Source organism: Macrobrachium nipponense, chromosome 40 (genome assembly GCF_015104395.2).
Source record: "Macrobrachium nipponense isolate FS-2020 chromosome 40, ASM1510439v2, whole genome shotgun sequence".
NCBI lineage: Eukaryota > Metazoa > Arthropoda > Malacostraca > Decapoda > Palaemonidae > Macrobrachium > Macrobrachium nipponense.
Window position 1 is genome coordinate 35705861 of NC_061101.1, and position 12162 is coordinate 35718022.

General features: G+C 40.0%; 1 protein-coding gene across 8 annotated transcripts in view; it reads right to left on the minus strand.

Moving 5' to 3' along the window:
- LOC135212082 (uncharacterized) overlaps positions 1 to 12162 on the minus strand; it is a gene marked incomplete in the record, with an annotated part of 211604 nt that overhangs the window by 138267 nt on the left and 61175 nt on the right. For 5 of the 8 annotated variants that reach the window (XM_064245449.1, XM_064245443.1, XM_064245447.1 and 2 more), the window contains 2 exon segments: positions 496 to 612; positions 7728 to 7820. In XM_064245449.1, the coding sequence (XP_064101519.1) occupies positions 496 to 612; positions 7728 to 7820 (210 nt within the window). 8 annotated transcript variants of the gene reach the window in all.

Here is a 12162-nt window from a genome sequence, read left to right on the forward strand (position 1 = left end):
GAGACACAGGCCTCTTTGTGAGGAAGCACTTTTTTAGTCTGATACAATCTTTGCTTGTTCCAAATTTTAGTAACCAGTTGTTGGGTAATCCCACATACCAGGTATTAAGGCATAAACAAATTAAGAGGTTTGTTGCATGGACACAATTTTTACAATGTAGTGTTGAAAGCAATGACAAAACTACATATCACATAATTTTCCCGAGTCATGATATAAGGTTCATATACTGAAATGAGTATATTGTTTTTTAATTGTAACTACCATTAAAATGTCACAGAACAAAATAACTTACTTGGGACAGTTAAAAAAAAATCCAAGTTGATGGTGGAAACACTAAAATAAACCAAATAAAGCCTTGTTACACCAAAAAAAAATGTAAAAGAACCAAAACTAGGCAACCTGTTGTCCCACTGAAGTCTGAAATAAAAAAAACACTGGAAATGTACTTTAACTGCACAATACAATCATCACTTTACAATATTTCACAACAATTACCTTTGCCAATGGCTTGTATGAGGCCCTTTTCCATCATTCCCTGTATTGTAGCCTTGTTAAGAATCATGTACTTTTTCCCTTCAGTTGGTGCATTAACTCTTCTTATTGGGCCCGGATCTGCAGAGCAATAAAAAGTAAATACCCATACTTTTATTATATTCTACTTAAAAGACAACCAGTTAATTTGGTCAACCTTATGACATCCTAGCAATGTGAATCTGCTCTGGTTAAACTACTACTAAGAAAACTATACAGGGGCACCTCACCTCATCATTATTAGTTTTATGGCAACACTATCATAATGGGTTTTTGGTAGATGAATGTTTAGAAGGGATACCTTTCACTGATAATTACAAACTGAATTAATGAATTAAAGACAATTAAGCCTATGCCATATTATTGTTATTATTATTTAACAGAGGACAATAGTAGTAGGTATGCCACTGAACTTTTACTATATTGTCTGGTATTTTGCCTGGTATGAATCCGTGGTCAGGTTCAGGTGAGGTCTGTCCTCTGGAATTTCTTCTGGAATGCTGGTTTTATAGTCTCTTATTCTACAGGTTTCAACCACCTTGCTAGTCATCTTCAGGACAAGTTTGTGGAGGAACTGGAGAAACAGGTTGAGTGTGGCAGTATTTATAGTGTTCCTACATCAGAGGCTGAATTCTCAATGGCTCAGCTGTCTTGGGCGTAGCCTACTGTCACGTTGCAAAGGTCGCAGGTTTACACCAGTGCGAGCGCCACAGTATAACTGGGGATGATTTTGGAAATTCCTTCATCCTGTAGATGTTCGTGATTCGCTGCCTTGTTCTGAGGGCCACTCACTGCTGTCCTCTGGGCGGCATTTAAGGAGTAAGGAAGGTCTCCTGTGTAATATTCATGCTGGGCTTCTCATTCCCAAGTGTAATGCTTCCAAAAGGTACAGTCGGCAGTGGTCAGTGGTCTGATCAATGACTTCCATATCCATCAAGAAATATGTACCAAGAAGGCCCCTTCTCAAACTGCCGAGGCTGCATGTATAATGGTCCCCCCATATTTGCGGGGGATGTGTATCAGAACCCCCCCCCCGAATAGTTGGAATCCCTATAAAAACGTTGAAAACGGCATATTTTGGTAAGTAAACCTCAAGAAAAACCAGCTAAATATATTTATACCTGGTTTTTTTAAATTGTTTTATTACAAAAAGTGCATTTTATGATGAAACTGATAAAAAACCAGGAATATCTGGATATTTCTCATAGAAAAATACCACTAACAGGCGAATTTCCTGCGAATAACGGATAGATATAGTCCAGAGAAATTCGCAAATCCAGGGGACCCACTGTACATGCAATTCGACAGGGTGGCGATGGGTTCTCACCTCGGAGTCCTCTTCGCCAATTTCTACATGGGTTTTCAATAGCATCAATAAACTGAGGATGTAAGTGCACTACATCGATGACACCTTCGTTGGCACTGAATCCTGGGAAGAAATTGAAGACATGAAGCGTGCTTTTCACATCCATAGTTGCTTGAAATTAATGACTAAGCACAGCCAAGATAGCCGCCTCCCCTTCCTTGACATCCTTGTTGAGCAGAGAGAGGAAACTTTCAGCACTAAGGTCTATACAAAACCAACAAACCTGGGCACGTACATGAATGGCAAGGGTGAGTGTCCCGAGAGGTATAAGCACTCCTACGTCAGGAGAGACCTCTCACACTGCTCGTCTTGGAACAATATGCACAGGGAGCTGGAACGTGCTGCCCAGGTTCTCATCAACAACAGACATTCCAACTGAGACACTGGAGATGATCAGAATGAGCATCAACAAGTGGTACCAGAAGGAACCCCTGCTCCGATGCCCGAGTTGATCAAGCTTTTCTACAAAGGAAATTTCATAGAAAATTTAAAGTTCATGAAAGGGGCCTCAAAAACATCATAGAGGAAAATGTCAGCCCCACTGACCAGAATAATTAGATTCATTTGGTTATCTTCTACAAAAGCAAGAAGACCAGCAGCCTGGTTATTGCGTAATAACCCACCACCCCTCTGCAGGATCCCTTGAAGAAGACTAACAGGGTCTACCATTATTCATGCCCTGTCTGTGGATGCCTCTCCTCATACATCAGGATGACCACCATGCATTTCTCCAAGAGAATTTCCTGCCAAGCTCAAGAAGGAGCAATCTATAACCATGCCAAGACTGCCCACAATCCAAAGATAAGAATGGCAGACATCATACCTAATACGGAAATCACTGATCAGACCCCTTACCATCGCTCCCTGTGCCTCCTGGAACATCTACATGAAGAACGAATTTCCAATAATCATCTCCAACTATACTGTGGTGCTCGCACTGGTGTAAAACCACGACCATGGCAACATGACAGTAAGTTACGTCCAAGACCGCCTCAGCCAATGAGAATTCAGCCCCCAATGTTGGACCAATATAAAAACCACCACACTCAACCCATTACTCCAATTCCTTCACAAACTCATCCTGAAAATGACCAGCAAGGTGGTTGAAACATGAAGATGGTACCAGAACAAGAGACAATAATACCAGCATTCAAGAAGAAATTCCTGATGATAGACCCCGCCCGAACCTGACAACGATTCATACCAGGCTACACACCACATGACTAACCCCTGTCTGAATCATGGGTTTCCCAGACAATTATCTCACTGAATAAACATGACTAATTTTAAATCAATTTGAATTTGAAGATATTTTGAAAACATATTATGATATTAATGTTTTATGTATCTTTGATTTTATCTTTTTACACATTTTCTGGGAAGGTGGTAATGTTTTACTCTTTCAGGATTGTGCAATTCAGGATGTTTGAGATGTTAGGGGTTCGTTTGGCAAGCAAAGTTTTTATGCTAGAGTTTTTAAGGCGTACAAATGATTGTGTTCTTCCCATCTGCTTGCAGGACCAGTCATGATTGCCATCTCATCTATTTCCTGTCATTTTGGTGGAGGAGGGGCATGGGTTGTATGGCTCCCTCCCTTCCTTCCCTTTATCCTAACACATAAATATGAATCTTTTCACTTTCTTGAGGGAGAGAGCATATTATTTATTTTTTTACAGGCTCTTCAGTTGTCATTCCTGCTTCACTCCTGGAAATCTGACATCAATCCCAAAAAACCAATTATAAGAAAAATAGAAAAAATCCTATACAAGATTAATTCATTAAATACAGCCATCCTTTTTAACATATTAATATTATTATTATATTATTATTAATAATAATATAGACTCCATTACATATTGCACTATCAGACTTAAGATGATAAGTGTCTTAAGACAATTAGAAGGTGATAGGTGTTTCTAATACATTTAACTTCATTCTTTTCTTTTTTTCTTATCTACTCTTCCAATGATAAGTTATATATTGTCACCAGTAATTCCTTCTAGTTCTCGCATCACTTATAAGGGATGTTTCAAGTACAATTTCACTACCCCTCTTCTACTGACAAATGATCTGGGTATAATATTTTGGCTATCAAATATGAAGGAGGAACGGGATTATTAATCACTACTACTAATACACAAAGATTCTTGTGAATACTTGGGGTGCTGTTGCTATGCCAGAGCAGAGACCCATGAACTGGTATGTCATTGTGATAATTGAATTTGCAATTGGTTTTTATGAATTAATATATTTTGTTTTTTCTTTTTTACCATGTTTTTTCTGTTTGTGGGTGAGGAATTGTTTAAGTAATCTTGGCTTTTTATAACTTTTTTTTTCAGTTGTTTGAGAGTGGTCCCCTTTATCTGAACCTGAAGAGGCTTTACTTGCAAGCTGAAATTCACAACTACCAAAGCGGTCAAGCAGTTGGTGAAACCATACCATTTTCAAGTTCCAAGTGTGACTATCTCAAATGGGATTGGGGTCAGAGAATATGCTTAGTATCTTTATGTCGATTTTGTCATGAAAGAGATCTCAGATTCTTGTTTGGAAGGAGAGAAGGGCTTTTGTATAGAAAAGGCTGCATTCAGAACTCCCAAAGTAATTCTGGCCTCGACTTGGATGTCACATAAAAAAATAAACTTCCCTGGGTATCTTGGTTTATTCTGAGACGAAGTACATACTGAGAAGATAAGGAACAATTTTGGGACATTTGTGGAAAAACTTTTGTGTTATACATAGTATTAAGGTTCTTTCAGTTATTGGGAGGAAAACTATAAGATAACTTAGGCTAAGTCAAGTTAGGTACAGTTATGGTTGAAGGTCTTAAATCACTGTAATATTATTAAGATAATAAATTAGGTTAAGGAAAGCTTGAGCTTTAGTTTTAGAACCTTCAAATATTTTTCCAACATCCTCATCCAATTGAACTATTAGGAGCGCCTACATCGTGCCCTTGCCGAAAAACCAGAAATACTTCCTGGAGCTAGGGTGAATGGGGATGTGGGGGTGGACATCCTGCAAGTCCTCTGAGATCATGTAGCCTCACTCTCTTATGGATGCCAGAACTGACTATGGCATCTCCATGGAGAAGGGCATCTGTTCCAAGATTTCTTTCATGGCCTACAAGTCTATCACCTGTAGTCAACTGGCCTTCCCTCCTCCCCCCAAAATGTTCTCTCTACCAGAAAAGAAGATGACTGTAAAATCCAAGGGAGTTGTCTGACATAACCTCCACTGTCCCCTCCAAGGCATCCCTTCTACATCTGTCTAGAGAACCCTCTGTTTCAGCAAGTCCAGCCCATAGGATGGGGACGGGATGGTTGGGGAGCCAATCGTACTTTCATGGATCTGGAAGGTAGTCTGTGCCCCTGATGTACAAATATCACCATCTACTCCTTTGCTTGTATTAATGACACGCACTCCATTTGTCAGTCAAGCAACCTCGTACTTGTGGGAGCTCAAGGTGGAGGGTAAAATTCTCACCTTAATCCTTCTCTTTTCCCTTGGCTCTTTCTCCATCTATAGGCAGGCTGGGAAGACCAAAGGGTCTGCGGGGCCACATCCACACTTCTTCTGAGGCCACTGATGAAGACCTGTAATCTATTCCTTGGTGTTAGGGAAGAGTGACTTCCATTTGAATTTCCTTGCCTTCCCAGCAAGGTGGCTCTACTGGCACTCTGTCTTGGTTGGTAGTATTTTTGTGAGGAGCCCTGAGAGAACAAAATGTCCAACTCCTCTCTCCTGCCCTCTGTGGAGATGTAGGCTGGGGAGTCCTGAAACAGGCTGTCCCACAGACAGGAAAAATTGTAAAATATTCGTCTACATAATGAAGGGAAAGGCTTCCTGATGTCTGACGGCGAAGTTCACTCAAATATGTCCCACCTGACATAAAAAGTAGGAGACTGACTTCTGCAACAGGCCCAAGTACATCCTGTAGGAGGGCCATCTCTCTGACAGGAATGCTTTCTAAAACTGCCAACCAAGCCTACTGGTATCTCTTAAACCATGAGATGGCTCTGATGGTTCAGCTAGGCACAACTATGTGGTGGAGGCTTCAGCACCGCTGAATTTCACCTGCTGCTGCTTGAACCGTTTGAGCGAAACACTATTACCAAACCTGCAGATAGAGGGGTCAGTGTTTCTTGGAAGGGCAGTGGATTTGTCTGACATGTAATATTTGGCTTAACAAAAAGATAGGAGGGGAAGCAATTTCTTCAACCTGGAGGCAGCCAGGGAGTTCTCAGGTCCCACCACCAAGTTACCTATCTCCTCTATCAGGCCTTGGACCATGGGCAACAGAGGGAGGTGGGATGAATTTGACTTCTGGTACAATCTCTTCTATCTGCTCACAGCGGGATCACCAATTGGGAGTCTTCAGCAACTGCTGCAGGTGGGTAAGAGATCTAAGTGGAAACAGATATGGGCCACTAAGTCTAGGAACCCACATTCCTCTTCAAGGCCTCAAAATGGGCAAGTTGTCAAGAAGCAAATTTGTCCTTGGGGGGTTGCTGTCCAGCCAGGCCTATGACCTCTCTCTGCAGTGATCTGCTGGGTGAAACTCCAGTAAGACCAGAGATGGAAAAGACCTGGTCATACGCTGACTGTGACACTCGGAACAGCAGGAGGAGTGGCGCGGCAATAATCTCTTTGAGAAGGCCTGGACACACTGTCTTGCCTCTCCAAGCAGGGATGAGAGGCCCTGCCTGAAGACTTCACTCTGATGTGGCAACACTTGTCACTGCATATGTCCTGTACCCCTCGGGGAACAACAGGACCACCTCCTGGTGAAAACTGTTCCATGATGCACTCCTGTCTTGATGAATCGGGTCTACCATATTGCTTAGCCTCGATGCAGATCTCATCCTACACTGCAAGCAGGAAACTGGGGATGATGACCAATAAGGCAACCCAGAAATCTCTCCGCTCAACCTGATTCCAACGCTACAGGCAATCGCCTCACTCCAAACACCAAACCTGGAGGGTGGAGAGGAGGAGGTCGTAGAACTAGATCTTGCCCTCTTCTAAGTAGATGTCGCCATGCCTTGTTTTACCGTCTTTGACACTGCTGATATGGGAACAAGCCTTCCAGTGGAGGTAAACTCCAGGCTCCCAAGACTAGGATGGGAAGCTGTGAATCTTCCGACACTGTTGGGTGCCTTGAATGACCTTGGGTGGCCAAATAGTTCAGCATATCCCGAACTGTCTCCCTTTGTGGATGCTAAGCCACTCCTAACAAAGGGGAAAGAGAGGCAGATGCAAGAGGGGGAGGTTTAGGGGAGCTTGAAACTGGAGGAGGCACTGGCAAAGGGCTCATGATAGCCTTCCTAGAGGATGTAGTCTTCTGCCACAACCTAGTTTTGTAGCCTCCACAGCAAATCTTTCTAATCAATGCACTCATCACATTGTTCACCTCTCATGCACTCTTCCCCTGCATGGTCTCTCCTACTTACATTCCTCCAAGTTAGCCATTTTTTACACTGGGGCAATAAATGTAAATAAAAAAAAAATCTTGCACAAGTGAAAACTCAGCAATAAAAATGGGAGAGAATTAAAGACAACCAGACACATTGACAGCTGCGACCATAATGGAAGAAGGGGACCTCAGAGGTCCAGTCAAGCCAAAGGCCTTGGAGATAGGATTTTGTTTTGAGTCCAGACAGCCAAAGCATTCCTTACGTGAGTAACTCCATTAATGGAAGCATAGGACTGTACTATTCTATTCCTATTGGAAATAATTCCATTTCATTTCCCAGCCTTTCAGCATCACATATTTCTGTAACTTCCTTGTCTAAAATATGACTTGTACTATATAGTTATGAAAGTTCCTTACCCAAAAACTTACATGTACGAGTCACTTTGCCCGGTGACGAATTGTTCTTAATAATGTAACCTCTTTCAGCTGCGTCAATAGTTCCACCATGTTCTGAAATAAAAGAAAAAATGCATTCTCAATACAAAAAAACCAAGATGGACATCAGATTTAGAAGAAAATAAATTTTTAAAATAAAAGTTTTATATATACAATCAACCCCCATATTTGCGTTCTCGAGATTTGTGGAAATTTTTTGCGGATTTTTCTTTGGCCCATATCTACCAATTATTTTGAGGTTTTTCCGTTGATAAATATTCACTAATTAGTGTGTTTTGATGTTATTTTCATGACTAAATACATTTTTATGATACAAAAATGATTTACTAATTTTCAAATATTAATACTGATTAATACTGTATTAGTAAATTTAACAAGATTAACAAGATTAAATAATGTAAAAAATAATAATAATTCTCTCTCTCTCTCTCTCGTCTCTCTCTCTCTCTCTCTCTCTCTCTGCTCTCTCTCTCTCTCATCTCCTCTCTCTCTCTCTCTCTCTGATAAATAAATGATTTACTCTTTTTCAAATATTAATGTAAACAGAAATAATACAAAATCCTTAAAAAAATACTATAGTGAACCAGTAAGATTTTAGTTTATAAGTTAAAAATACAAGAATTAATGAAAATCCATTCTACCCTGCATCTTTCCTTTTAGATCCAGGTACAAAGCTGATGTCCAGAGCAGTCAAATATGTCAAGTAATGTGACAGGAGGAGGAGCGTGTTGCCAACTAACATTCATATTCATGTAATATGTAATAGTCTCTCTCTCTCTCTCTCTCTCATGAGATGAGGGAATTTTTATGGTACATGTATGAATATTATGTTTATTAATATTTTCAAAAAATAACAACTTGAATTACAATATTCATGTGATAATATTTTAAATAAATACAATACTCTTTCCATTTCACTCTTTTAAATAAGGATAACACTCTCTATCTCTCGGCCCACAAGATACGTATGTCATAGTGGTAACTCTCCCTCTGTTTTTGGCTGGAAGTGTTAGAAGTGTAAGTATATAAGTATATATCTTTAAGGCCCCTACTACACTTTATGATAAAATAATAATTTACAGAACTAATTTTCAAATAATATTAAGTTTAATGAGGTTAAATAAAATTCTCTCTCTCTCTCTCTCTCTCTCTCTCATTTATGGTATTCCTAGCTAACATTCTCCTAGCTATCATTACACATTAATATAATGTTTTCTAGGTTCGACCTGTGTCGGCCGGTGAAATGTTCCTGTAGCACATATTTCTAGGTACGGTGGACCCCCCGTATTCGCGTTCTCCGGACTCGCGGACTCACACATTCATGGATTTCTCTCGGGAACGTTTCCCTGCATTATTCGCGGAAAATTCGCGCATTCGCGGTATTTTTCTATGAGAAATATCCACAAATTCCTGGTTTTTGTTATCAATTTCATCATAAAATGCACTTTTTGTGACAAAACTATTAAAAAAACCAAGTATGAAAATTTTTAGTGGTTTTTCTTAAGTTTTAACTAACAAAATAGGCTGTTTTTAGCGTTTTTATAGGGGTTCCAAACATTCGCGGATTCTAACTATTCGCGGGGGGGGTCTGGTATGCATCCCCCGCGAATACGGGGGGACCACTGTATAAAAAGATGCTAAATAAACCAGAGAAAAAGCTAAATGGAATGCTGAAGTTACTACCTCCAGCTCGCTGACCCATTAACCCTCTTACGTCGAATGGACGTATTAAACGTCGAGTCAAAATGTCTCCCGTATGCCGAATGGACGTATCATACGTCGACTCAAAAAAGTTTTTTTAAAAATTCGCGGAAAAATACTTATAAGCCTACCAACCGAAAACTTTTGAATCATGCGCCTTGGGGGATGCTGGGAGTTCACGGATCAAGGCGTTGTTTTGTTTACAATCGCTACGCAGGCACGCGAGCGCGAATTTCTTTCTTATCGCACTAAAAAGTATCAGTGACACATCTCGGAAATTATTTCGTCACTTTGACATAATTTTAATCATCCTTTACATGAATTATTATATATGAAAATGTGCGCAATTTTATGTAAAATACAACAACAAAATACTCATTATTGTAGCTTTTATTAGTTTTGAAATATTTTCATATAAATAACAATAAGTGCAAAAATTTCAACCTTCGGTCAACTTTGACTCTACCGAAATGGTCGAGAAATGCAATTGTAAGCTAAAACTCTTATATTATAGTAATATTCAATCATTTGCCTTCATCTTGCAACAAATTGGACGTCTCTAGCACAATATTTCGCAGCCGCAAGTCTCCGAAATGCGTACATCGCATTATCCTAATATTTGCTCCTTTTCATATTAGCCATTTTATAGAGTTTCATATATCAAAATGTGCGCAAATTCCTGAAGAATACAATAAAAAATAATTGAAGGTTGTAGCTTTTCCCATCTTTGAAATATGTGCATATAAATAAATATATATATAAACATTTCGACATACGGTCAACTTTAACTCGTCCGAAATGGTCGAAATCTGCAATTCTAATCTAAAACTCTTACAGTATCGTAATATTCAATCATTTGTCTTCATTTTGAAACAAATTGGAAGTCTCTAGAACAATATTTAGATTTATGGTGAATTTTTTAATAAAACATTTTTTTACGTCCACACATTACGAATTCATACATCATTTTGTGATAATATTTTTCCGGTGTTGCTTTTATTGTTTTACAATATATTATATATCAAAATGATTGCAATTTAGTGTACAATACAACGAAAAAAAAGTAACTCGTTAGCTTTGACCGTTTTTTGCACAGCGTGATTTGAATACAATTATGTATGATTTTTTTTTTTTTTTGCTACCATATATCATATTATTTACATATGATAATGATATTACTTTTCATTTCTGATAGTTGCTTACTAAACTTCAGGCAATGACAAAAAAAGGAGCCAAAAATAAACTCTTAATCTTCAAAACTAAGCGCGCTGTGATTTTTTGAAAAAAATATTTTTTCCGCTTCTGCGCTCGCTCTAAACCGGGCCCGGCATACAGGAGAGGTTTTGATTTTTAGGGCTTCGGCGTAAGAGGGTTAAGGGTGTTGGTATAGACAAGGGTGAGTGGAAGCCACTACCACAGATATTCTGCCAATTAGAAGTCTCCTCTCAAAACCCCTCTCTAGATAGGTGCCGTTACAACGTCTACCTTCCGCTCGCTACTACTACATCATCTGCCCGAAAGCTCATTCCTGATTTAGCACGTATAGTGTTCGCACGCACTGTTTTTTCGCTGTCCCAAGGAAGTGTTTTGTGACAAAGCATGTCTTCTCTAGAGCCCCAAGCTTCTTCATTTAAGTTGAGTATTCCATTTATCGTTTTTGAATCTCGTGGGGGCACGATGCATTCAATTTTGGCCCTTTATTTAAGTCCTTTTGTTTTCGTGAACCGGGTATGACGCCTCTCTCGATCCGCCATTTTGGGTGCATGACTCGCGGTGTGCATGATTTTCTCAGTTTTTAATCTTGTAATATTTTGTCCACCGATTAGCACTTTACTATTTTCGTATTCTTTTCATTATTCTCGCTCCTGTCGTTTTCTGGAGCCTTATTTTTACGAGTTTTGTCCTTACGTATTTTGCCTATTTTAGGGCCCATCTCGCTCCTGACGTATTCGGAGGCCTTCATTTTACGATTATCTTTCATTTTTAGCCTTTTGGGGCGCCCTTTTTGTTATCCTCAGCCCCTCAGGAGTGTGTTGGTTCTCCTTCATGCGTAAGGTTATATGCTTCATACATTATGCGCGAGTATTGTGATTTTGGTTTCTAGGCTAGCCTAGCAGTATGCCAGTCATTGTTGGGAGAGGAAGATTCCTCTCTCTCTTGCGGTACTCATGCATGTATATTTCTAGTGTAGTTTTCGATTATAGTCAGTAATACACTTGATTATATGCAGTTTGTGATAAACTATTCAAATATTTTTTCTTGATGAGGTTGGAAGTTCTCGTGATGCCCTTCCCTGGCCTACCCGACCAGACCTAGGCTAGGTTTTGGAAGGTAGGCCAGGCGATCTTGTATATCCCTCCACCCTTGTGGCCCCTTTTACCGCCACCCAACCAGGCAGATATGTTTGCTTGGAGGGTGGTCTAGGACAGTCTCTCTCTCTCTTGTCATGCTTGTAGGGCCTAGACCTATCGTACCTAACCAGATCGGATGATTCGATTTTGGAGGGTTGAGTTAGGTTCTATCCGTCCTCTTCATGAAGTCCTTTTGGAGCCATACTAGCCTACCTGACCGGATCCGTACCGATCTCGGAGGGTTAGACTGGGATCTTAGCGGGGTGCGTCCCTCACCCCCTGCCCTCCCCCCCCCTCTCCCTTTTGCAGTTCTTCCAGTAATTCCTCATAAATTATTTTATGTA